The sequence below is a fragment of the Triticum aestivum genome, chromosome 5B (assembly GCF_018294505.1).
Source record: "Triticum aestivum cultivar Chinese Spring chromosome 5B, IWGSC CS RefSeq v2.1, whole genome shotgun sequence".
NCBI lineage: Eukaryota > Viridiplantae > Streptophyta > Magnoliopsida > Poales > Poaceae > Triticum > Triticum aestivum.
In genome coordinates, this window is record NC_057807.1 from 325,329,575 (window position 1) to 325,357,273 (window position 27,699).

The 27,699-nt window shown below is 44.6% G+C and overlaps 1 protein-coding gene across 5 annotated transcripts; it reads left to right on the forward strand.

Annotated features, from left to right (window-relative positions):
* Nucleotides 1–22,700: 22,700 nt before the first annotated feature.
* LOC123111661 (myb family transcription factor PHL7) lies at nt 22,701–27,467 on the forward strand. 5 transcript variants are annotated; one of them, XM_044532493.1, is made up of 7 exons: nt 22,701–22,968; nt 24,503–24,661; nt 25,380–25,456; nt 25,546–25,588; nt 25,667–25,724; nt 26,362–26,431; nt 26,777–27,467. In XM_044532493.1, exons 2-7 carry the CDS (start codon nt 24,520–24,522, stop codon nt 27,245–27,247), a joined length of 861 nt encoding a protein of 286 aa, XP_044388428.1. In that variant the 5' UTR covers nt 22,701–22,968; nt 24,503–24,519; the 3' UTR covers nt 27,248–27,467. The 5 variants fall into 5 exon arrangements, with proteins under 5 accessions (XP_044388428.1, XP_044388430.1, XP_044388431.1 ...); XM_044532495.1 differs by having other exon boundaries at nt 24,517–24,661; XM_044532496.1 differs by having other exon boundaries at nt 24,530–24,661.
* The last annotated feature ends 232 nt before the right edge of the window (nt 27,468–27,699 follow it).

The following is a 27,699-nucleotide window of genomic DNA, read 5'->3' on the forward strand; positions in this document are numbered from 1 at the left end:
AGCTGCAACGCACCAGGTTGTAAGCACAGTGCTCGTCGTCGAACGAGAGACGGACGGACATGTTCCAGCTTCAAAATCCGGTATACTACATGCAAGTCACGGTACCCACATTATCAAAAGATAGCATACGCGGTCTTCATGGCATCCCGGAAACTACAACACTACTTTCAAGAGTGTTCAATCACGGTGGCCTCTGAAGTACCACTCAACAATATAATAAATAATCGCGATGCCACGGGCCAGATTGCTAAGTGGGCTATCAAGCTCCTCCCGTTCGACATCATATACAAACCATGGCAAGCCATTAAGTCACAAGTACTGGATGACTTCGTCGCCGAATGGACAGAAGCCGGACTCCCTAAAGAGTATGGCATGTACTCCAATTGGATCATGCACTTTGACGGCTCTAAGATGTTGGCTGGTCTGGGAGCAGGCGTTGTCCTAACATCCCCCACCGGAGATACAGTCCAATACGTACTCCAAATATTATACACAAACTCCAACAATGCAGCCAAATACGAGGCTCTGTTGCATGGTCTTCGGATGGCAGTCTCCATGGGCATTCAACGCCTAGAAGTGTGTGGGGATTCGAACCTCGCAATATCTCAAATAAATGGAGAATTTGACACCAAGGACCAAAAAATGGCAGCCTACCGCAATGCCGTCCTCAAGATGTCAGCTCGGTTCGAGGGGCTCGAATTCCATCATGTGGTCCGAGAAAACAATCAAGCGGCGGATATCCTCGCCCGCATCGGCGCTAAGCGTGACCCCATCCCACCTAATATCTTCTTGGAAAGGTTGTTCAAGCCATCAGTGGTGTGGGAAGGGGAGACCGGCAATACTAGTTCGGATCCGACCACAACCCCAGATCCCGAACACACTGACATAATCGAAATAACACCATCGGCCCACGTGATCATGGCTGTCATCGCCCCGTGGACAGAACCCTTCTTAGCCTACCTAAATAGGCAAGAACTCCTTGAGGTCCAAAATGAGGCATGTTGCATTGTGCGGCACTCTAAAGCCTACAAGGTCCACGAGGGAGAGCTTTATAAGAAAAGCGCGACCGGAGTGCTCCAATGGTGCATCTCCGAAGAGGAAGGGCGGCAGCTCTTGGCCGAAATTCACGCTGGACTCGGCGGCCACCACACCGCAGCTCGGGCCCTTGTAAGAAAGGCCTTCCGTACAGGTTTCTACTGGCCGACAGCCCGAGCAGACACACAGGACCTCGTCCAACATTGCGTCGGTTGCCAGCTTTTTGCAAATCAAAGGCTTATGCCACCTACCGCTCTCCAAACAATCCCCATAACTTGGCCCTTTGCGGTCTGGGGGCTTGATATGGTTGGACCCCTTAAAGGAGGAAGCCATAAGAAAAAATACTTGTTGGTCATGGTGGATAAATTCACCAAATGGATAGAAGCCAAACCAATTAAAATGGCCGAATCCGGACCAGTGATAGACTTCATATCAGGGGTCGTACACCGTTATGGTGTCCCCCACAGCATCATCACCGATAATGGCTCCAACTTCACAGCCGATGAGGTGAAAACTTGGTGCGACAACATGGGCATTAAGCTCGATTACGCCTCCATCTATCACCCCCAAACAAACGGTCAAGTCGAACGAGCAAATGGTCTTATTATGAGAAGCATCAAACCCAGACTAGTGCGATCCTTGAAGGAATCAGATACACACTGGGTCGAGGAGCTCGACTCCGTACTATGGGGGTTGTGAACCATGCCGAATCGCACTAACGGATACACACCATTTTTTATGGTGTACGGCACAGAGGCGGTATTGCCCTGCGATATTATTCATGACTCACCTCGAGTGCGCATGTATGAAGAGAGGGAAGCCAAACTTGATCGGCAGGACAGTTTAGATGCCCTGGAGGAGGAGCGTGACGTCGCAAAAGCCTGTTTCGCATTCTATTAGCAACAGGCTCGAAGGTATCAAAGCAGAGAAGTACGGGCCAAAACTTATAACATTGGCGAACTCGTTCTACGCCTACCGGAGAAGAAAAAGGACAAGCTAAAGCCCAAGTGGGAGGGTCCCTTCATCATTGATAAAGTTCTCACCGGAGGAGTGTACCATCTGCGTCATGCATATGATAATCGACTCGAGCCAAACCCATGGAACGTGGCCAGACTTTGAAGATTCTATGCCTAGCGCCGGACTCTGTGTTCGTCTCCTTACCTCCGCCTTCTTTTTTAAGTTATATCCTCTTTCTCTCTTTCTTTCTTTCTTCCTTTTTATGGCCTTAAAGGCTTCAAGTGTGTCTTGATTACACACTCTTGACGCGCTATGCGCGCTCATTATACCTGGGGGCTTCTGAAGGAAATATGCCCTAGAGGCAATAATAAAGTTATTATTTATTTCCTTATTTCATGATAAATGTTTATTATTAATGCTAGAATTGTATTAACCGGAAACATAATACATGTGTGAATACATAGACAAACATAGTGTCACTAGTATGCCTCTACTTGACTGGCTCGTTGAATCAAAGATGGTTAAGTTTCCTAGCCATAGACATGAGTTGTCATTTGATTAACAGGATCACATCAGTAGAGAATGATGTGATTGACTTGACCCATTCGTTAGCTTAGCACTTGATCATTTAGTATGTTGATATTGCATTCTTCATGACATATACATGTTCCTATAACTATGAGATTATGCAACTCCCGTTTACCGGAGGAACACTTTGTGTGCTACCAAACGTCACAACATAACTGGGTGATTATAAAGGAGCTCTACAGGTGTCTCCGAAGGTACATGTTGAGTTGGCGTATTTCGAGATTAGGATTTGTCACTCCGATTGTCGGAGAGGTATCTCTGGGCCCTCTCGGTAATGCACATCACTATAAGCCTTGCAAGCAATGTAGCTAATGAGTTAGTTACGGGATGATGCATTGCATAACGAGTAAAAAGACTTGCCGGTAACGAGATTGAACTAGGTATTGAGATACCGACGATCGAATCTTGGGCAAGTAACATACCGATGACAAAGGGAACAACGTATGTTGTTATGCGGTTTGACCGATAAAGATCTTCGTAAAATATGTGGGAGACAATATGAGCATCCAGGTTCCGCTATTGGTTATTGACCAGAGACGTGTCTTGGTCATGTCTACATGGTTCTCGAACCCGTAGGGTCCGCACGCTTAAAGTTCGATGACGGTTATATTATGAGTTTATGGTTTTTGATGTACCGAAGGTAGTTCAGAGTCCCGGATGAGATCGGGGACATGACGAGGAGTCTCGAAATGGTCGAGACGTAAAGATCAATATATTGGACGACTATATTCGGACTTCGGAAAGGTTCCGAGTGATTCGGGTATTTTTCGGAGTACCGGAGAGTTACGGGAATTCGCCGGGGAGTATATGGGCCTTATTGGGCCATACGAGAATAGAGGAGAGAGGCCAAAAGGAAGGAGGCCTGTGCACCCCCTCTGGTCCGAATTGGACAAGGGGTGCAGCCCCCTTTTCCTTCTCCCTCTCCTCCTCTTTCCTTCTCTCCTACTCCAACAAGGAAAGGAGGAGAGTAGGACTCCCCCCTTGGCGCGCCCTCCTCCTTGGTCGGCCGCCTCCCCCTTGCTCCTTTATATACGGGGGCAGGGGAGCACCTCATAGACACAACAGTTGATCCTTGAGATCTATTAGCCATGTGCGGTGCCCCCCTCCACCATACTCCACCTCGATAATATCGTAGCGGTGCTTAGGTGAAGCACTGCGTCGGTAGAACATCATCATCGTCACCACGTCGTCGTGCTGACGGAACTCTCCCTCGAAGCTCGGCTGGATCGGAGTTCGAGGGACGTCATCGAGTTGAACGTGTGCTGAACTCGGAGGTGTCGTGCGTTCGGTACTTGATCGGTCGGATCGTGAAGACGTACGACTACATCAACCGTGTTGTGCTAATGCTTCCGCTTTCGGTCTACGAGGGTACGTGGACAACACTCTCCCCTCTCGTTGCTATGCATCACCATGATCTTGCATGTGCGTAGGAATTTTTTTGAAATTACTACGTTCCCCAACAGTGGTATCAGAGCCTAGGTTTTATGCGTAGATGTTATATGCACGAGTAGAACACAAGTGAGTTGTGGGTGATACAAGTCATACTGCTTACCAGCATGTCATACTTTGTTCGGCGGTATTGTTGGATGAAGCGGCCCGGACCGACATTACGTGTACGCTTACGTGAGACTGGTTCTACTGACGTGCTTTGCACACAGGTGGCTGGCGGGTGTCAGTTTCTCCAACTTTAGTTGAGCCGAGTGGGGCTACGCCCGGTCCTTGAGAAGGTTAAAACATCACTAACTTGATGAACTATCGTTGTGGTTTTGATGCGTAGGTAAGAACGGTTCTTGCTCAGCCCGTAGCAGCCACGTAAAACTTGCAACAACAAAGTAGAGGACATCTAACTTGTTTTTGCAGGGCATGTTGTGATGTGATATGGTCAAGACATGATGCTAAATTTTTATGAGATGATCATGTTTTGTTGAAGTTATCGGCAACTTTCAGAAACCTTATGGTTGCCTCTTTATTGCATAAGATGCAAGCACCAAATAATTGCTTTGCTTTATCGCTATGCGATAGCAATAGTTGCAAGAGCAATAGTTGGCGAGACGACCATGTGATGACACATTGATATAGATCAAGATGATGGAGATCATGGTGTCATGTCGGTGGAGATGAAGATCATGATAGTACTTTGGAGATGGAGATCAAAAGGCACAAGATGATGATGGCCATATCATGTCACATATTTTGATTGCATGTGATGTTTATCTTTTATACATCTTATTTTACTTAGTTCGACGGTAGCTTTATAAGATGATCTCTCACTAAATTTCAAGGTATAAGTGTTCTCCCTGAGTATGCACCGTTGCGAAAGTTCTTCGTGCTGAGACACCACGTGATGATCGGGTGTGATAGGCTCTATGTTCAAATACAACGGGTGCAAAACAGTTGCACACGCGGAATACTCAGGTTAAACTTGACGAGCCTAGCATATACAGATATGGCCTCGGAACACTGAGACCGAAAGGTCGAGTGTGAATCATATAGTAGATATGATCAACATAGTGATGTTCACCATTGAAAACTACTCCATCTCATGTGATGATCGGACAGGGTTTAGTTGATTTGGATCACGTGATCACTTAGATGATTAGAGGGATGTCTATCTAAGTGGGAGTTCTTAAGTAATATGATTAATTGAACTTTAATTTATCATGAACTTAGTCCTGATAGTATTTTGCAAATTATGTTATAAATCAATAGCTCGCGTTGTTGCTTCCCTATGTTTATTTTTGATATGATCCTAGAGAAAAACTATGTTGAAAGATATTAGTAGCAAAGATGCGGATTAGATCTGTGATCTGAGGTTTATCCTCATTGCTGCACAGAAGAATTATGTCCTTGATGCACCGCTAGGTGACAGACCTATTGTAGGAGCAGATGCAGACGTTATGAACGTTTGGCTAGCTCAATATGATGACTACTTGATAGTTTAGTGCACCATGCTTAACGGCTTAGAATCGGGACTTCAAAGACATTTTTGAACGTCATGGACCATATGAGATGTTCCAGGAGTTGAAGTTAATATTTCAAGCAAATACCCGAGTTGAGAGATATGAAGTCTCCAACAAGTTCTATAGATAAAAGCTAGAGGAGAATTGCTCAACTAGTGAGCATGTTCTCAGAATGTCTAAGTACTACAATCACTTGAATCAAGTGGGAGTTAATCTTCCAGATAAGATAGTGATTGACAGAGTTCTCTAGTCACCATCACTAAGTTATTAGAACTTCATGATGAACTATAGTATGCAAAGGATGACGAAAACGATTCCCGAGCTCTTCGTGATGTTGAAATCGACGAAGGTAGAAATCAAGAAAGAGCATCAAGTGTTGATGATTGACAATACCACTAGTTTCAAGAAAAGGGCAAAGGGAAAGAAAGGGAACTTCAAGTAGAATGACAAGCAAGTTGTCACTCCCGTGAAGAAGCCCAAAGCTGGACCAAAGCCTGAAACTGAGTGCTTACACTTCAAAGGAAATGGTCACTGGAAGCGGAAATGCCCTGAATATTTGGTGGATAAGAAGGACGGCAAAGTGAACAAGGGTATATTTGATATGCAGGTTATTGATGTGTGCCTTACTAGTGTTTATAGTAGCCCCTGAGTATTTGATACTTGTTCGGTTGCTAAGATTAGTAACTCGAAACAGGAGTTACATAATAAACACAGACTAGTTGAGGGGAAGTGACGATGAGTGTTGGAAGTAGTTCCAAGGTTGATATGATCATCGTCACACACTCCCTACACTTTTGAGATTAGTGTTAAACCTAAATAAATGTTATTTGGCATTTGCATTGAGCATGAATATGATTTGATCATGTTTATTGCAATACAGTTATTCATTTAAAGTCAGAGAATAATTGTTGTTCTGTTTACATGAATAAAACCTTCAATGGTCATACACCCAATGAAAATAGTTTGTTGGATCTCGATCGTAGTGATACACATATTCATAATATTGATGCCAAAAGATGCAAATTTAATAATGATAGTGCAACTTATTTGTGGCACTGCCGTTTGGGTCATATCGGTGTAAAGCGCATGAAGAAACTCCATAAAGATGGATTTTCGAAATCACTTGGTTATGAATCATTTGATGCTTGCGAACCATGCCTTTTGGGCAAGATGACTAAAACTCCGTTCTCCAGAACAATGGAACGAGCTATTGACTTGTTGGAAATAATACACATTGATGTATGCAGACCAATGAGTATTAAGGCTCGTGGCGGGTATCGTTATTTTCCGACCTTCACAGATGATTTGAGCAGATATGGGTATATCTACTTGATGAAACATAAGTCTGAAGTAGTTGAAAGGTTCAAAGAATTTCAGAGTGAAGTGGAAAATCAACGTAACAAGAAAATAAAGTTTCTGTGATCTGATCGTGGAGATGAATATTTGAGTTACGAGTTTGGTCTTCAACTAAAACAATGTGGAATAGTTTCATAGCTCACGCCACCTGGAACACCACAACGTTATGGTGTGTCCGAACGTCGTAACCACACTTTATTGGATAGCGATCTATGATGTATCTTGCCGATTTACCACCATCGTTTTGGGATTATGCATTAGAGACAGCTGCATTCACTTTAAATAGGGCACCATCAAACATCTGTTGAGACGACGCCTTATGAATTGTGGTTTAGCAAGAAACCAAAGTTGTCATTTCTTAAAGTTTGGGGTTGCGATGCTTATGTGAAAAAGTTTCAACCTGGTAAGCTCGAACCCAAATCGGAGAAGTGCGTCTTCATAGAATACCCAAAGGAAACTATTGGGTACACCTTCTATCACATATCCAAAAGCAAGATATTTGTTGCTAAGATGGATCCTTTCTAGAGAAGGAATTTCTCTCGAAAGAAGTGAGTGGGAGGAAAGTAGAACTTGATTAGGTAACTGTACCTGCTCCCTTATTGGAAAGAAGTTCATCACAGAAATCTGTTCCTGTGACTCCTACACCAATTAGTTAGGAAGGTAATGATGATGATCATGTAACTTCAGATCAAGTTACTACCGAACCTCGTAGGTCAACCAGAGTAAGATCCGCACCAGAGTGGTAAGGTAATCCTATTCTGGAGGTCATGTTACTTGACCATGATAAATCTACGAACTATGAGGAAGCGATGATGAGCCCAGATTCCGCGAAATGGCTTGAGACCATGAAATCTGAGATGGAATCCATGTATGAGAACAAAGTGTGGACTTTGGTGGACTTGCCCAATGATCGGCAAGCCATAGAAAATAAATGGATCTTCAAGAGGAAGACGGACGTTGATAGTAGTGTTACTATCTTCAAATCTCGACTTGTCACAAAAAGGTTTTCGACAAGTTCAAGGTGTTGACTACAATGAGATTTTTCTCAACTGTAGCGATGCTTAAGTCTGTCTGAATCATGTTAGCAATTGCCACATTTTATGAAATCTGGCAAATGGATGTAAAAACTGCATTCCTTAATGGTTTTCTTAGAGAAGAGTTGTATATGATGCAACCAGAAGGTTTTGTCAATCCTAAAGGTGCTAACAAAATGTGCAATCTCCAGCGATCCATCTATGGACTAGTGCAAGCATCTCGGAGTTGGAATATATGCTTTGATAAGTTGATCAAAGCATATAGTTTTATACGGACTTGCAATGAAGCCTGTATTTACAATAAAGTGAGTGGGAGCTCTACAACCTTTCTAATAAGTATATGTAAGTGACATATTGTTGATCAGAAATGATGTAGAATTTTTCTGCAAAGCATAAAGAAGTGTTTGAAAGGAGTTCTTTAAAAGAAAGACCTCGGTAAAGCTACTTACATATTGAGAATCAAGATCCATTGAGATAGATCAAGACGCTTGATAAGATTTTCAATGAGTAAATACCTTGACAAGATTTTGAAGTAGTTCAAAATGGAACAGTCAAAGAAACAGTTATTACCTGTGTTGCAAAGGTATGAAATTGAGTAAGACTCAAATCCCGAGCATGGTAGAAAATAGAAAGAGAATGAAAGTCATTCCCTATGCCTCAGTCATAGGTTCTATAAAAGTATGCCATGCTATGGACCAGACCTATTGTATACTATGCCCTGATTTGACAAGGGAGTACAATGGTGATCTAGGAGTAGATCACAGGACATTGGTCAAAATTATCCTTAGTGGAATAAGGATATGTTTCTCAATTATGAAGGTGACAAGAGGTTCGTCGTAAAGGGTTACGTCGATGCAAGATTTGACACTGACCCAGATGACTCTAAGTCTCAATCTGGATACATACTGAAAGTGGGAGCAATTAGCTAGAGTAGCTCCGTACAAAGCATTCTAGACATAATATATTTGCAAAATACATACGGCTCTGAATGTGACAGACCCGTTGACTAAACTTCTCTCACGAGCAAAACATGATCATATCTTAGTACTCTTTGGGTGTTAATCACATAGCAATGTGATCTAGATTATTGACTCTAGTAAACCCTTTGGATGTTGATCACATGACGATGTGAACTATGGGTATTAATCACATACAGATGTGAATATTAGTGTTAAATCACATGGCTATGTGAACTAGATTATTGACTCTAGTGCAAGTGGGAGACTGAAGGAAATATGCCCTAGAGGCAATAATAAAGTTATTATTTATTTCCTTATTTCATGATAAATGTTTATTATTCATGCTAGAATTGTATTAACCGGAAACATAATACATGTGTGAATACATAGACAAACATAGTGTCACTAGTATGCCTCTACTTGACTAGCTCGTTGAATCAAAGATGGTTAAGTTTCCTAGCCATAGACATGAGTTGTCATTTGATTAACGGGATTGCATCATTAGAGAATGATGTGATTGACTTGACCCATTCGTTAGCTTAGCACTTGATTGTTTGGTATGTTGCTATTGCTTTCTTCATGACTTATTGATAACCCACAAGTGTAGGGGATCGCAACAGCTTTCGAGGGTGAAGTACAACCCAAATCTATTGATTCGACACAAGGGGAGCCAAAGAATATTCTTGAGTATTAGCAATTGAGTTGTCAATTCAATCACACCTGGATAACTTAGTATCTGCAGCAAAGTGCTTAGTAGCAAAAGTGGTATGATAGTAATGGTAATAGTAGCAACAGTAAAGATAAATGCTTTGGGGTTTTTGTAGTAGTTGTAACAGTAGCAACGGAAAAGTAAATAAGCGAAGAACAATATGTGAAAAGCTCATAGGCAATGGATCAGTGATGGATAATTATGTCGGATGCGATTCGTCATGCAATAGTTATAACATAGGGTGATATAGAACTAGCTCCAATTCATCAATGTAATGTAGGCATGTATTTCGTAAATAGTCATACGTGCTTATGGAAAAGAACTTGCATGACATCTTTTGTCCTACCCTCCCGTTGCAGCGGGGTCCTTACGGAAACTAAGGGATATTAAGGCCTCCTTTTAATAGAGAACCGGACCAAAGCATTAACACATAGTGAATACATGAACTCCTCAAACTACGGTCATCACCGAGAAGTATCCCGATTATTGTCACTTCGGGGTTGTCGGATCATAACACATAATAGGTGACTATAGACTTGCAAGATAGGATCAAGAACACACATATATTCATGAAAACATAATAGGTTCAGATCTGAAATCATGGCACTCGGGCCCTAGTGACAAGCATTAAGCATAGAAAAGTCATAGCAACATCAATCTCAGAACATAGTGGATACTAGGGATCAAACCCTAACAAAACTAACTTGATTACATGGTAAATCTCATCCAACCCATCACCGTCCAGCAAGCCTACGATGGAATTACTCATGCACGGCGGTGAGCATCATGAAATTGGTGATGGAGGATGGTTGATGATGACTACGGCGACGAATCCCCCTCTCCGGAGCCCTGAACGGACTCCAGATCAGCCCTCCCGAGAGAGATTAGGGCTTGGCGGCGGCTCCATGTCGTAAAACGCGATGAAACTTTCTCTCTGATTTTTTTCTCCCCGAGACGAAATATATGGAGTTGGAATTGAGGTCGGTGGAGGTCCAGGGGGCCCATGAGATAGGAGGCCACGCCCTAGGGGGGGCGCCCCCCTGTCTCGTGCACAGGCTATAGGCCCCCTAGCATTGATTCTTTCGCCAAAAAATCTTATTAATTCCAAAAAGCGCCTCCGTGGATTTCCAGGACATTCCGAGAACTTTTCTTTTCTACACATAAAACAACATCATGGTAGTTCTGCTGAAAACAGCGTCAGTCTGGGTTAGTTTCATTCAAATCATGCAAGTTAGAGTCCAAAACAAGGGCAAAAGTGTTTGGAAAAGTAGATACGTTGGAGACGTATCACTTATACGTGTTCCTATAACTATGAGATTATGCAACTCCCGTTTACCAGAGGAACACTTTGTGTGCTACCAAACGTCACAACGTAACTGGGTGATTATAAAGGAGCTCTACAGGTGTCTCCGAAGGTACATGTTGAGTTGGCATATTTCGAGATTAGGATTTGTCACTCCGATTGTCAGAGAGGTATCTCTAGGCCCTCTCGGTAATGCACATCACTATAAGCCTTGCAAGCAATGTAGCTAATGAGTTAGTTACGGGATGATGCATTACATAATGAGTAAAGAGACTTGCCGGTACCGAGATTAAACTAGGTATTGAGATACCGACGATCGAATCTCGGGCAAGTAACATACCGATGACAAAGGGAACAACGTATGTCGTTATGCGATTTGACCAATAAAGATCTTCGTAGAATATGTGGGAGCCAATATGAGCATCCAGGTTCTGCTATTGGTTATTGACCGGAGACGTGTCTTGGTCATGTCTACATAGTTCTCGAACCCATAGGGTCTGCACGCTTAAAGTTCGATGACGGTTATATTATGAGTTTATGGTTTTTGATGTACCGAAGGTAGTTCGGAGCCCGGATGAGATCAGGGACATGATGAGGAGTCTCGAAATGGTCGAGACATAAAGATCGATATATTGGACGACTATTTTAGGACTTCGGAAAGGTTCTGAGTGATTCGGGTATTTTTCGGAGTACCGGAGAGTTATGGGAATTCGCCAGGGAGTATATGGGCCTTATTGGGCCATACGGGAATAGAGGAGAGAGGCCAAAAGGAATGAGGCCCGCGCCCCCCCTCTGGTCCGAATTGGACAAGGGGTGCAGCCCCCCTTTCCTTCTCCCTCTCCTCCTCTTTCCTTCTCTCCTACTCTAACAAGGAAAGGAGGAGTCCTACTCCCGGTGGGAGTAGGACTTCCCCCTTGGCGCGCCCTCCTCCTTGGCCGGCTACCTCCCCCCTTGCTCCTTTATATACGGGGGCACGGGGGCACCTCATCGACACAACAATTTATCCTTGAGATCTATTAGCCGTGTGCGGTGCCCCCCTCCACCATATTCCACCTCGATAATATCGTAGCGGTGCTTAGGCGAAGCCCTGCGTCGGTAGAACATCATCATCGTCACCACGCTATTGTGCTGACGGAACTCTCCCTCGAAGCGGCTGGATCGGAGTTCGAGGGACATCATCGAGCTGAACGTGTGCTGAACTCGGAGGTGCCGTGTGTTCGGTACTTGATCGGTCGGATCGTGAAGACGTACGCCTACATCAGCCGCATTGTGCTAACGCTTCCGGTCTACGAGGGTACGTGGACAACACTCTCCCCTCTCGTTGCTATGCATCACCATGATCTTGCGTGTGCGTAGGATTTTTTTTGAAATTACTACGTTCCCCAACAGCTTCTTATACAGAAGCTTAATATAATTATCTCCCGGGCTTTATGCCCACTACATATGTGTCGCTTTTCCATATGTACCTTTTTTCGCCATTATATGCATCGAGACTTAAGTTTTGGCCAAGCTGGGTTTCCTGGCTCCTGTGTTTATGCCCTACATCCCCGTTAGTTCGGCTAGGGCATAAGGGGAGCACCTCTGCGATTGTTACTGTCGGGTCAGCCGGACGTGTACCTCAGACTGGGTGAAGCCGAAAGCTAGCGTTCTTAAGGGAATATTCGGTCGGTGAACAATAGATGTTTTTTACCTTTTTACAATATAAACCCCCATATGTTTCATACCCTGCGTCTTTGTTCGTAGTTCGGACATGCACATTAATGGATGCGTACCCAGGGAAAGGAACCCTTAACGGAACTATTCTCCCTTGAAGATGTTTCTTACTATCCATGTAATATAACATAACTAGTTGGGTACTTGTCTGTTCAAGCACTTATGACCCCTATGCCTGGTTTCCACGCATACCCCGGTTTACATAACTGAGCGGGTATTCGGATACACTCCGGACTGTCGGGTCCAGAGGTTGAAGCGAAAAGGCCCGCCATGACAACTGATTTACAATCCGGCTAGGGACAAAATATGTCATTTGAAGTACACAGTCACTTAGACTGACTAAATTCTTCTTCTATACCATCTAACAGGCTGTCTAGCCTACAATCCTGTTGGGAATACTTTGCGGCTACTCGTACCTGGTCATATACCAGACTAACAGGGATCTCTTTCCCATCTGACCCTACAGGTCCGACCTCGGCCATGTGATTCGGGTCAACCTTGGTGTACCGCGTCTTCACCATGTCCCAGGCTTCCCTCGCACCTTGTCGGCAGGCCGATATCTTCCATAATCGGAAGCGTTGTGGCGCTCCCTTGAGCATCTCTACAAGCTCCCCCATGCCTCCTGGAAGGGAGGCGGATGGCCACAAGGCCTAGGCAATACCCTGCATCACCTGCCGAACTTGTTCGTGCAGTTGTGAGAGCTCTTGCAGAAGATCGCCTGCGAATCCGGGCATCTCCTCTTCGGGACGACCTGTCAGCATAACTACAAACATAACTCTGTTAGCCCGTTTCTTCGCCGAACTGTATAAAGGTTCGTTCGAGAACTTACTAAAAATGCTGCGTCGAAGCCTCTTATTCTCCTTCACGGAGTCAGCAAGCTGGGCCCGAACATCTTTTAATTCAACGCCCAGTCGGGTATTGGCATCTTGGAGATTGTTTTTCTCCAGCCTAACCCGTGTAAGCACACGCTCGCCAGCCTCTAGTTGTCGTTTAGCTTGTTGTTCATCTTCTTGTGCGATCCCCGGATTCCCTCCGGGATTATCTGCAGAATCTATTGTTAGGTTCACAAGCATGCCGAATACTAACTGGTACACGTAATTACATTCTTTTTTAGACAAGTATTACCAGATGAGGCCTTCTTAGATTCCTCCATTCCGGCAACTGCGGCCCTTAGCTGGGATTTGCACTCCTCCAGCTCTTGGGACAAATGGGTGTTCTTCTCTGTAAGAACCTATGCATTCAATGATCCTTAAATCAGTTGTGCCAACTGTTTCAAGTCTCAGGGGCTACTGATATACATAATTATCAGATTTTCTTACCCGTATATCCTTTAAATACTGGTCCGTGGCTCTAGCAAGACCACCTTGAGCAGCTCGGATGTACGCATCTCCTGAGTTGAAGGCATTGAATGCCTCTTCAGATAAATTAGGGTCGCGGAGTATAGCCCGTCGACGCGTGTGATTCATGGCGCTCTCCACTTTGGAATTTGTAGCGGATATTATATTCGCATCCTCTATAGGAGGACCGTCCGGCGTTGTCCCCGTGTTAGCCTCCACCCCTGAGTCTGGCTCCAGAGTCCAGCTGGTGGAGGCGTGGCCAGCAGGCTCTCCAGACACAGTTCGGCGAGCGCTTTTTCTGCCAGGGAACCATGGACATTGTTATATTTTAAAAGACGATAATCACGTAGCCGATTTTTAATCATATCTCCGCGACGGCGTCTTGGTCCTGACCGCCTTCCTTTTAAGCCTACCCGGCTTCGGTGCCCCTTGTTGACGAGTCACCGCGGGTTCGGCACGGCGTCCCGATGGCCTTCCCTGTAAAACGCAATACATGTGCGGTGGGTAAGGCACAAAGAAGGGATCCTTCTCGGAAGTTAGGACTCCGGTTTTACTTACATGTGATGCAGGGAGTAGGCCGGGATAATCAGCTATGATGGCCACTAAGGCACCATCACAACTTAACTGGTAAAACGTCCTATCGACGAGCTCCACAAATATGTCCGGATCTTCTTCGAGTCCGGGGTCGAGGGCCCAGTCAGGGTCCTCTGGCTATGGAAACGGGCTGTGGACCTCCCTCACAGCTTTTCATAGTTCCTGCTATGAATTAGCAAGGTAAATATTTGTGATTAAGAATACAGGAATGAATGGAGTTGAGTAAAAGATAGCAGCTCACCCAGCTTGGGGGGTTGTACATGGAAAATCCATCATGTGGCTTAATGCGGATAAACTCCTCTTCTTCTCCTTTATACAAATCAGACAGTATTTTCGCCAGAGCGGTGGCGGAGTCCGGACCTTTACGACCGTAGCGGGTGGCATCGTCTTCTCCATTGAAGTGCCACATGGGTTTCCCCTGATACTGGAGTGGCTGAACCCCCCGCATTATGCATATTGACATAACCTCGATTATTGTCAATCCTGATTTGGCCAGCGTTTTTATCCTGCCCATCAGATAAAGGACCTCTCTGTTATCTTCCTCCTGGGGCTCCAGGGACGCCAGCTGCGGCATTTCTTCAGTGGGGCATTGGCAAACTCAGGAAGGCCCATCCGGATAGGGTCCGAAAGGGGGACGTCGTCTATATAAAACCATTCCGAAGGCCAGTCTTCGGATGTCTTCTTCGGAGAGGACAGGTATCCGGTCCCGACGATGTGCCATATTTCGGCTCCGCCCACTTGATATATTGATCCCTCCTGATTACAAGGGACGAGGCAGAATAGCCTCTTCCATAGCTCGAAATGGGCCTCGCAGCCCAGAAATAGCTCGCAAGGGGCGACATAACCTGCGATGTGCAGTATGGAAGCAGGAGTGAAGTTATGCAGGTGGAGGCCGTAGTACTCCAGGAGCCCACAGAGGAATGGATGGATTGGGAATCTGAGGCCCCTCAGCAAGTAAGGGACAAGGGATACTCGCTCCCCCCTGGACGGGTTGGGGGAACTCTCTGCTTGCTCCCCGCCATCATAAGTGGCTAGTCCGGCTCGGACGGGGACAAGATATGTAGGCGGGAGAAACCTCTGGGTCTGCAACTCCACCAATTGGCCATGGGATATAGAACACTTCTCCCAATCACCTGGCTTAGCGCTACGGGAGCGAGAGGAGGAGCTGCGGCGGCCGGCCATGATGGAATGGCTTTTTTCGGGCACGCTCTGATGGATCCTCGTTGGGGAAGATGGTGTGATTTGGATCTGAGAATCCTCGTCTCTTTAATAGACAATTTATTTACATGGTCAGGGTGGCAAATGTAAAAATGCCCTGACTTCTCGCATTTGCTCGACACGTGGAGACTGGCATTATTAAGGTACAGAAGCCGAGGACTGCAACATTAATGGGAAGCCGGACACTGCTCGTTACAACAGGTACTCCGGGATTTTGGAGAAGAACCCGCCTTGCAATGCCGAAGACAATCTGTGCGCCGCACTCATTGTCATTGAAGCCTGGTTCAGCGGCTACTAAGGGAGTCCTGGATTAGGGGGTCCTCGGACAGCCGGACTATATACTTGTGCCGGACTGTTGGACTATGAAGATACAAGATTGAAGACTTCGTCCCATGTCCGGGTGGGACTCTCCTTTGCGTGGAAGGCAAGCTTGGCAATTCGGATATGTAGATTTCCTTCTCTGTAACCAACTCTGTGTAACCCTAGCCCCCTCCGGTGTCTATATAAACCGGAGGGTTTAGTCCGTAGGACCAACAACAATCATAATCATAGGCTAGCTTCTAGGGTTTAGCCTCTACGATCTCGTGGTAGATCAACTCTTGTAATACTCATACATCAAGATCAATCAAGCAGGAAGTAGGGTATTACCTCCATCGAGAGGGCCCGAACCTGGGTAAACATTGTGTCCCCGCCTCCTGTTACCATTAGCCTTAAACGCACAGTTCGGGGCCCCCTACCCGAGATCCGCCGGTTTTGACACCGACAAACGTAAAACATGAGTGGTTGTCGTGCCCCTCGTGGACAAGCCCCAGTGGCTTGCTCATATCCGCTATCCTGCCCAACACATCCACCCTCTTGATCCATTGGTCCTCGGGATGATGTCCTCGGCCGCCTCGACGTTAGCGACAACCTGCGCCCCTCGATTGGTGGTGTCTCACTCTGTCTTCACGACCTTGTTAGTTCAGTGGATGACAGTAAGTAACCAGCGCATCATAGAACTGCCAATGAGCAGTGCAACAGACAATGATGCACTGATCATGGCAGAATGTAGTTGGGCATTGTTATGATCAATGCCCGGTTTCACTGATCATAGCAACTCCCATGGTCATTGGCAGTTGCACTTGGGTAGTGTTATGGTCTTATCATAGCGCTCTCCAATTCAAGGGTTGTCAAAATCGTGATTCTTTTAGATACCCTCTACACACAGGCCTTCTAACCCCATCCCATGGGGTCCTTTAGCCCATGCGCATGGGGCCATCAGGTGGGCAATGGTCACTTTGGGCTCTGGGGTGTATAAAACCCCTTCTTCCACCTCCCAGCTTGATCCCTAATGTCTTGAGGTGCTCCATCATTCCAAACCTCGAAAAGCTCAAATACTCTCAATTCCTCCACTCAAACTCCACCATATCCTGAGGATTGAAAGAGGAAGGCTCGATCTACATTACCACGAAACCAATTCATGATCCCAGCTCGATTTAATCACGAACACTTGTTACTCTTGGAGATTTAGGCCTCCTAGTCGGTAGGAGTAAAGGACCTGATGCTTCCTTGCTTTGTGGTGTGCTTTGGGAAGTTTGCAAAGGTTCAGTTGTTGCCTTCAAGACCAACCTCGAGTGATTTGGGGCTCATCTATTTGGGTGACTCAAAGAAAGAATGACGTGAGCCGCTTGCTGGTGCTCCGGAGCTTTGGCTTCGACACCTCCCAACGAAGCTTGCACTCCCCAAAGAGTGTGAACTTCAGGATACATCTGCGTCCTCGACTCACTATCTTAGTATGCTTGTTCACTTGTTAATAAGCTCATTTCTTTGCTTACCCTTGTACTAGCTTTCTTGCCATGGGTTGTTCTCATTGTGGATTGCATATCTAGAGAACTTACCTTATTCGCATTGCCCCTAAATTTTGGAAGTTGACCTAAAATTTTGTAGTCTCCTATTCACCCCCTCTTGTCGACCTGTCGATCCTTTCACTAGGTCAATGACCTCCAGACAATACACCACGAGTTGTCACTGCCTTACCATGGCCGCGGTCTATCGCCACCAGCACCATCGAGCAACCATGGCCCATCCGTTGCACCACCGCTAGCATCACTGGCACTGCCGCTGCACACCGCCTCTACCATGCAAACACGACAATGGGTGAACACCACTACCCGTTGCCACACACCGTCTCCATACAACATCCACCCAAATCCACGCACCCGAGAGAAAAAAGCGACGACTATAGTGCAAACCTCCCACCAACTATGGGTCCCTCGATACCATCTCTAAAATGATGGCCCCAAGAAGGAAAACGACACAAATTATGTCATCGTCAAATCCAGGAAATGGGACCTACGGTGTAATCCCGGAGAACGGGGAGACACAAGCTACAACGACAACACCCTCAACAAGGTTATGACGCAGGTGCCATCGCTCTCACCCTGACCAATTGATGGCAAGTCCACCCGGCCCACCACCGACCCCTTTTGCCATGCTGAAGAGAGCCCGATCCAGCGAGGAGATCCTTTTTTAGTTGGGAAAAGGAGATATTTGTTTTTGAGTTTGTAGCTAGAGTTTTAAAATCAGCCGACTCGTTCTGTAGACTATGTCACTGATTGTGGCATATGATCTAAGTGAATGATGCTTGGTATTTTGTCCGATCACCTATCAAGTGTAATACTTCCTTTGTTCTTAAATATAAGATGTTTTGGCAGTATTTAGGAATAGAAGGAGTAGTAATTATTTGCTTGCACACAGTTCTACGGGCAAGAGTTGCAACCCCATCACCAATTTTCATATGTGGTATCCTTATTATGTTCAAAGTTCTGATGATCAGTGTAACTAATCAGCTTCGACCATATTACATCGAAAAGGATGAAGTTTCATGATATCACAATTTCCATGTCACGTACTCCCTCTGTAAAGAAATACTAAATGCGCTTATATTTTTTTACAGAGTGAGTACCATCTAAGTACTGTGTCTTATTGCTAGGCAAACTTAGCAGATTCTGGTTGGAGGCTCCTACACGTAATATGTGTCCATAGAATTAAGAAGAAGGTTATCATGTACTCCATCCATCTTGTTCCATTCACTGATCTGATTCTGAACCGCTCCACTGTTGGCATGAGAGACGAGTGCGAGCACAACGTGGGGAATATGCCGGGCATCGATCCGAAGATTCCTGCAATAGAAACCTCCAAAATCCAAAAAATACTCTTGATTGATTAACTTTGGGTTATTGTTGACAACGACCAGCTCGTTTACAACTTAGTCAGAGCCTTATCTTAAGATGAAACCGAGGCTTCTCTCGAACCTTCTCTGTGGATATCCAACAAAACTGAAAACATGTGTGCATTTCTGGTTTGTTGACAAATTTTAGTTTGTCATACGGCAAATGCCAAAAATGTAGCTACTAATTGGTTGGCGGCAAACTATCTTGCCAATGTCTCGACAAATTATTTCTGTAGAAAAATGTGGTAAGATCAATAACATCGAATACACATAGTACAAAAATGACAATCTCATGAGACCAATTTGGAGTTCTAGATATTAATATATTTTTTAGTAGACTTGGTCAAACTTAAATAAATTTGACTTAAGACAAACGCAAATCACCAATTATAGGTTATTATCTTTAGACAACCTCATTTATTATTTTGCATGACTCATATTAGCACTTTATTTGACATGTTACTGGTATCCTCTATTTCCTCGTTTGATCATCTATGTATATATTTAGTCACTGCATGTGACTGCATGGTATTTATGCTATTAGAGCATGTACAGCCAGACGCCTCAACCCCCCTCCCCCCCCCACCTCCTCATACGCCGGGGCGAACGCCCTGGTCAGTGATCGGTCAAAAAAAGCCGACCCAGACGGGCACCTCAAACGCCTGGGTTGATCGGCACCCCTCATATTCAGCTCAAATATAGGGCGGATATGGTGAGGCTCGGGCGCGTCCGCCATGTCGGACTGACAGCCGAGTCCCACGCGTAATCACCGAAAACCCAACAGTTTGACGGGCATCTTCTCCGATGGGAGTGTGAACACTGCATGGCGCCGCACTGGCTCATCGCCCGAGGCCAAAGTCTGGCTATTTAACCCGACTGGCATTCCCAATCCTAGCCACAACCTCTTCCTCTCTCTCTCTCTCTATGTGTCGCCAGCCCAAGCACATTTCTCCCCGTCTCCACCTTCCTCTTCCCTTGCCGTTTGACATGGCCCGATAGTAGAAGCCCACCTACGCTATGCTAACGCTGGAGCGCCGCTTCCAGATCGAGGAGGAGACCGGGCGAGGTGCGCGGCCCGGATCGCAACAGGCCTGCCTCCAGACTCGCCAGAGTCGGTGGAGGAGAAGGAGGAGGGGGATCAGCAGCCAGAGCCCATGGAGGGGGCCGATCCGGAGAAGGCGGGCGCGATGGAGCCGGAGGAAGAGCCGGCGCCGGTTGCGGGCTTCACCATGGAAGAGGCCATGACAGAGTTTGCCGTCGCCCAAGCGGCGGAGATGGCGGAGCAGACAGCCATCCTGGAGTCCATCCAGGATGAGTCATATGTGGAGTCCAACTGGCGCTCTGTCCGACAAGAACAAGCGGAGACCGACGTGCTCTTCAACGAGGTGGAAGCGAAAATGGAGGCAGAGGCAGAGGAGGAGTCGGAGTTGCTGCCGCCCCCATGTACCCAGAGCCCGAAACGGAGATAGGGGACATCTTCGACGACAATGAGTAGCGTAGTCGAGGATTAGTTGATCTACGCAACACGTAGATGTTTTCTTTGCATGGTCTGTATGTTTTTAAGATTTCCTATATGAGGTATTCAGATGTAGAGAGAGAGTTATTTGAGAAATGCCTGCAGACACGCCAGGCATGTCCGCGAGCGTTTGAGTGGTCGGATTTGCCGCGTCCGGTTGTAGATACTCTTATATCCCACTATGGAATGTCTTAAGACTTCGACATGGATAATTGTGGAGTTGTAGCATTTTAAACATGTTTGATTTCCTCATTGTACTCCCTCCGTTCATAAATATAAGATACTTTAGAAATATGAACTACATACATACTGGAATGAGTGAATAAACACATCAACACTGTTCATGTACATTCGATTTGTAAAAGGGTTAGAATATTTTATAATGTACTGTATTTATGAACGAGGGAGTAGTAAATAGGTTTCTGGTACTCCAATGCCAAGAAAAGTCAGCCCACACACAAAAATGCCAAGAAAACATGACAGCCAGATCAACAAAAATGCTGCTCCTTTTTTCGAAAAAACAAACCGCCCCGCGAAAAATAAAAACGCTCCTGTTTTGGTGGCGTTCGTCCGTTTTCAAATGCACAGCGTATGGGTCGGTCGACCATTTTCATGCGTTTGAACGGATCCGCAGGCGCCACGTGGACGCGTCCCACGCGGGCAGTGGCGCAGCATGCCATTGGCCAATGGCCGGCCAGAGCTAAGCTAAGCTAGGGCTAAACCTTTTTCCAGATGTAGGGCGCACGCCGCGTGACTTTCCTGTACAATATTCGCTCTGCTCCTCCTGTATTCACGATATTACGATCACGGGGTCGCGAACCATGCACGGTTCATGAAGGCATCCGATTGCATCTACATTCACGCAGATGATGATGTATTGATGTGTACTAACGGTTATCGTGGTCACGTCATGTTGCTCAATCCGGGGTTCACTAAACGCACTTTAGAATCTCACTTATATGCGGCGAATGTTGGAAATAATTGGCCTATTACATGTGAAATATCTGAAATCTCAAACCAGGCTCATGAAAAATGACAAGTGCTGGTGCTGAAAGTTTAGTCTCATACGACTAGTTGAGGAGGTGCGAAGTCTCTTTATACAGTGAGTTCTCTACGCCGCACTTAATGGGGTGTGAAGGAGAGAAATAGAAGATCGCGCGCGCGTGCTCGCTCGCCTCGCCGGGCTCAGACTGGGGTGGCGCGCTTGCGACGTGCACGTGAATGGTTCATCAAATCCACAGGGGCGTAGCTTCTTTTTGCCATTTTATTTTTTGATGTATTGGCAAACAAGTTAATTATTTCTTGTTCGATAAGTATACAAATTAGAATCCAAGTCAGTTCGAGATCGTGATCGTAACATGATACTGCCTCTGGTCCTATTATATTTACTGCTACCTGCCGCGGCCAAAGACACATCAAAAACGTGTAGGGTTTTGCCTCATCTCATTATTTGTGTAGTCACCATAGTCTACTTCATCCCGAATGCCGGTGTGCATTGCGGGAGAGCAGGTCTTCGAAACCGTTCGTTCTTGTGATCCTGCACTAGGAGAGAACAAATTAGCTTTTTGGGAAGCGTTCTGCCCGACTACTCAAGTTCATCATCACGGGTCGTCTTTCATCCAAGTCGGACGGCTCTACTCATCATCGTCTTAATCACCGTCAGCAACAGCAACAGATTATCGCCAACATCGTCATCAACAACGTCGCTCCTACTTGTTACTATTGCTTATATATAATCGGTTTTCATTATCTACTCCCAAATTTACAGACATGTTACTATTGTTTATATTTTTATTTTATATATTCATTATATACTCCCAAATCCATTAATCTTAGCTGCGATCAGTTAGCAGGAAAGCAAGAATTGGTCTTCGAAGAAAGATTTTTGGACCTAGAATATCGCTGAGATAGAAACGTTACTCCCCCGTTTTTACTTATTCTGCATATTTGGTTTGGCTGAAGTCAAACTTCGTAAAGTTTAACCAAGTTTATATTAAAAAATATAAATAATTATCATAACAAATATATATAATGTGAAAGTACATTCAATAATGAATTTAATGGTATTGATTTATTATTGTATATATTAATATTTTTGTTTATAAACTTTGTTGACCACGAGGACCAAATAGAAACGGAGGGAGTGCCATACTGGACAAGTGTGTCTTACACAAAATTTTATAATATAAGGACTTAACTGAAAATAGCTGCAAACCAGTTTGTGTTGGGCAGGTTTGGGCTGAAATCTGGTCCTTCCGAGCCGGTAGCACAGAGAGAGAAGGTGGGAGGCGAATCTCGTGGAATTCTTTCTCCACTGCTCGCCGGAAACCAAGAAATAACCCACGAATCTTCCCTCACAACCAGTCCACACCGCCGCGCCAAGTCCCGATCTTGCCGGCCGAGCTGCACTCCGGCCGTCCCCAGTTCCCCGGCTCGAGCCTCGCGCCGCGAATTCGGCCGGTTCGTCGACCCTGGCAGGTGAGAAATCCTCGAATTTCTTCTTCAATTTGTTTTGGCCGCGGGGAGGATTCCCGAATTTTACCTGTCTCGTTGCACCACCTCTTGCCTGGCCGAAGTAGTTTCCATGGGTGGTCGGGGCCATTTGGGGGAAGAAAGGGGCCCCTCATGAGGCTGACATGGTGGGCCCACCTTCTCTGCGGGATGGCTGGCATATGGTTTTTCACCGGGTTCTTGGGGCATCGCCCCTGACAACAACCTGCTATGAAACCGGGTTCTTGGGGCATCGCCCCTGACAACAACCTGCTATGTTTGGTGATCAGAAGCTGTTATGTTTGGGGTTGCTCATCTTCTTGCCCTGATAAAAGTGCGAACTTTTCTAATGAAAGAATAAGAGGTTGGGATAGTAAACAACCATCATCATGGTTGTATTTTGGATGAAGTGGCAAATTCCTCTACATAGGAAGAGTTGAGAACACAGAAACTCTTAAGAGCTACTCTACATAGGAAGAGTTTCTTCTGTACTAGCATTAGTAGGATAAATTGGCGTTTTTAAGAGAAGTAAACTTTTGTTGGAACGTTTGCTACAGGTTTCTTTGAAAATATCAGCCCCTTTGGTCCATAACGTGGCGGGAATCATTCTATTATGATTCTTTAGATTATTCACAATTGATGGCCGTTTGGATGACTAGAATGGCTCATTCGAGCCACCACCTCGCCTATTTGTATCCGTGCTGTTTTGTCTTGCTTAGTGGCCACGAAATTGACCTGCCTGAGCTGATCCAGGATCGCAAGCATGAGTATGCGATGGTGCACCTTCCCAGCTGTGGGCACAAATATTCCAATATCAGTTTGTGTTGCCTCTGTGACTCTTATGATTTGATTGATCTGCCTTGTAAACAGAACGACCAGTGGAATGATGAGATAAAGGTATTAGCGTCGATGAAAACAGAAAATGGCTGTTCCCTCTAGCACTCTGGGTAGAATATGAGATTTTGACCTGTTTGCCATGGGCAAATGACATCTCTGTAGGCTGTTAGTGCTCTCAGTATTATCTACTCCCTCCGTCCCATAATGTAAGACGTTTTTTGACACTACACTAGAGTCAAAAAAACGTCTTACATTATGGGACAGAGGGAGTATGTACTAAATTAAATTAAACACTCTCTGTTGTCTTAAATCCAATGTGTGGTTAGTCTTCCCTGAAATACCCGGGTTCTGTATGAAAATTGCCATATCTCACTGCTTTTTCTCTGAGGTGTCTTAATAGGGCATTAACTACCAAGCAATCATCATACATGTTGCAAGCTGGTGGTCTTTCTCAGTAGATAGGGAGTGAAATATGTCACGGCACCTTCATATTAAGTAGTTATTTTGTACTTTCATTAATGCAAATTGTTGGTGATCACTGCATGTTAGACTACCCTTTCTATTAATATAGCATCGTTCTCTTAAGGAAATAAAATAGCCTTTTCTATTTGGTTCCTTATATCATTTTTCCCTAGATGATGAACAGTATATCCACCAGCACTAGAGTCTAATCATAGCCACTCAGTCGCTCACCTGCAGCAAATGGAATCAGGTGAAAACAACATGGGCTCGAATGATGGACCAAACAGCAAAGCTAGCTTGCCTGCGAGGCAACGCTTGCGGTGGACAGATGAGTTGCATGAACAATTTGTGGAGGCTGTTACTCAACTGGGCGGTCCTGATAGTACGTAACCACATTGCAACTGTGCTTCATTACTTCTTTTATATGATACTATTTCTTCTTACTGTGTAATCACTTTATGGGACTACATAAAATAGTTTATTTGAAATCTAAAGGTGATATAATTTTACATTAATTAATTTATATTACATGACATTGTTATATCTAGTGAAGTTTTTTAGTATAGTTTGAAAATACCAGACGTTCTTAAAGTGACAATAGCATGTAAATATATGATGCCGTGGAACTCAAAACATCGTTTCTAAGTAGAAAGCTTATATATGGTTTTAAGCTATCACATTATCTCAACTCAACATCATATAAGCTTGGAATAAGCATGGCTTAGAGTTTAAGGTGTTAGATTAACTTCTATTCTCAAGTAAAAGAGATGAGATGTATAAGCTACCATGCATTTACATGAGAATGTACCAAGCAAGAAGCCCTTTTAAGTGAGAGAATTGTAGCTTGATTTTTAAGACTTTCAAATCACTTGGGTGAGGATCTCCATCCATCTAAGCAATTAATAACTTACTTTTATCAGTATTTTCTTATGTTATTATAAAAGTAAAAGGTACAAATGTACTTATGTTGCACTTATCTGTCAGTTATGTGCATTTGTACCTTTATTTGCTACAGTAATTATATAGGCTTATTATGCTTCTGCTGGCACTTTTTTTTGAACTTCGCTTCTGCTGACACTTGAATTCCTCAAATGCAACAGGAGCAACTCCTAAAGGAGTTTTGAGAATTATGGGTACACCAGGATTAACAATATACCATGTGAAAAGTCACCTACAGGTACATATTGTTTAACAGTGCCACTTGGCCTTTGGTAATATTTGTTAACTCTTAATTTCTGATATTGAATCCCCTATTACTGTTTTCAGAAATACAGGCTAGCAAAGTACATTCCCGACTCTTCAGCTGATGGTAGGTGAACACACTTCTCATATACTTGGTATTGTGGTATTTGTTTCAGTTCTTTCCTAATATGTATCTCTCGTGTAGGTAACAAGGCTGATAACAAAGATCCAGGGGATTCACTAGCAGGACTTGATGGATCCTCGTATGTATACACATATGGCCAGTTATAATCTCCATTAAATAGTAACTTATGTAAACTGTGACTGGCATGGCATGGGATGAAAGTACTGCAATGTATGCCGTATTCTACAATGCACTAAGAAGTTCATCTAGCATAGTCAACTCTCTTATTTTACTACCCTTGAGGTTTGCATGCCGCTCGACACACATGCTAACTGTGGTTCCTCAGTTATTAGAAACATAAAAAATTAGGGTGCAACCATAATCTAATTGAAATCTCTCTTATTTTTATACTGGATGAGTAATTTCTGCAAAATGAAAAGTGTTCAATTTATTTTATTCCCTTCATCAATTTTTGGCCTTGAATATCATCAGGTACACAAATGCTACGCAGCAATGAAAACACGTTGATATAGCTTCAAACCGATCCATATGCATTTTCATCTTCCTTTATTTGAAAGATGTAATATCGTTGCTTTTTGTTGATTTATCCATGCTATGCTATCCGTAAGGGGCAAGTCTTTTGCTAATGTACAGCGACCTTTTTCTTGGAGACTTCAATTTCACTTTTGGAATTAGTGTCTTTCAGTTGATGCTGCTCCCCTGTTTTCCTCAGTTTTTCCTAGGGACGTTTGATCGTCGAGCCTTTTTCTTTACAGTGGAATGCAGATATCTGAAGCCCTGAAGCTGCAGATGGAGGTCCAAAAGCGGTTGCATGAACAGCTCGAAGTAAGTTTTTTGTTTGCGGTCCAAAAGCAAATGCTTGTAAAATACTTTATCTTCTAAAAACAGAGGAAAATTCTTAGTAAGCTAGAGGCAAAAACAAGTCCGTTCCTAATATTGTCAACTTCCACGCTTCTTCTAGTAATGGCTGCGAAGTCTGCACTAGAGACATTGTTTGTGTTTCGGTTTGTAATCTCATTCATATTTTCAAACTTGCAAATTAAGTAAATAGTTAGGTTTAATTGACCAGATGCATTAGTTGCATGCTTGCATAGCAGTAAATTCATCAATAACCTACAATTATATTAAGTAGGGATCAATGATAAGATGTGCTGATAACATTTTCTTTAGGTACAAAGGCAGCTGCAGCTGCGAATCGAGGCACAGGGAAAGTACCTTAAGAAAATCATAGAAGAGCAGCAGCGTTTCGGTGGCGGTGGTATAAAGTCTGAAACACCTGGTGCAGGAGCAACTGTCACAGTGTCGAGCGATCAGTTCCCCGACTCTGAGAGGACAGACCCCTCGACTCCTGCACCGACATCTGAATCTGCATCTCAAGGTGGGGCTTTCAAAAGAGACAGTGGAAGCCAGACTGAAGCAATCAAGAGCCCATGTCATGATGAACCGCTGCTAACAGCAGATTCCAACTGTCATCCCGGTTCTCCTACTCTCAGTCCAAAGCACGAGAGGGCAGCAAAGAGGCAGCGAGGCAGCGATGCTGAATTCCCGGAGGCCGAGTTATCCCTTCCGCAGCATATCTTCGAGTCGAGCTCGGGGCCAGAGTTCCAGCAATGTTCGGTGCCCTACTACTCGGGTCATTAGCCTCCCGGCAGCTACATTTTGGCAGCATCTTAGAATGGTGTCTTCTAAGGGGATATGTTGTATGTTGACAAAAGTTGTTAGGTGTTTTCAGGTGGTTGTTTACATGATGCATACTTACACATGACATCTATATCTTGCATTTGTAGCGCCTTGACTTGTAACCTTATTGGCAGATGAGTTGACCAGCTTGGGTGGGGTGGGCACTGTTAGCCTGTTTTTACATGCTATGTTTTCTACTCTTGTTCTTGAGTCTTAACACCAAGTTTATCTTGATATGCTACTCCTATTTGTTATGAGGGTGATTGATGATCAGAAACAACGCGTTTACCAGTGTTTTCATGTCAGTGCCCCTTTTATCAGTGTGTACTTCGTACAACATATAATTATAAAATAATACCATCAAAAGTCTAGACAAAATCCTAAGTCAACATCTACAAACTTTTTTGGAAGAA

Coding starts and splice junctions, on each gene's coding strand:
- LOC123111661 (XM_044532493.1), top strand. CDS start 24,520: ATGGAATCAGGTGAAAACAACATGGGCTCGAATGATGGACCAAACAGC. Junction 25,457..25,545: donor ATGTGAAAAGTCACCTACAG/GTACATATTGTT, acceptor TACTGTTTTCAG/AAATACAGGCTAGCAAAGTA. Junction 25,725..26,361: donor GCAGGACTTGATGGATCCTC/GTATGTATACAC, acceptor TTTTCTTTACAG/TGGAATGCAGATATCTGAAG.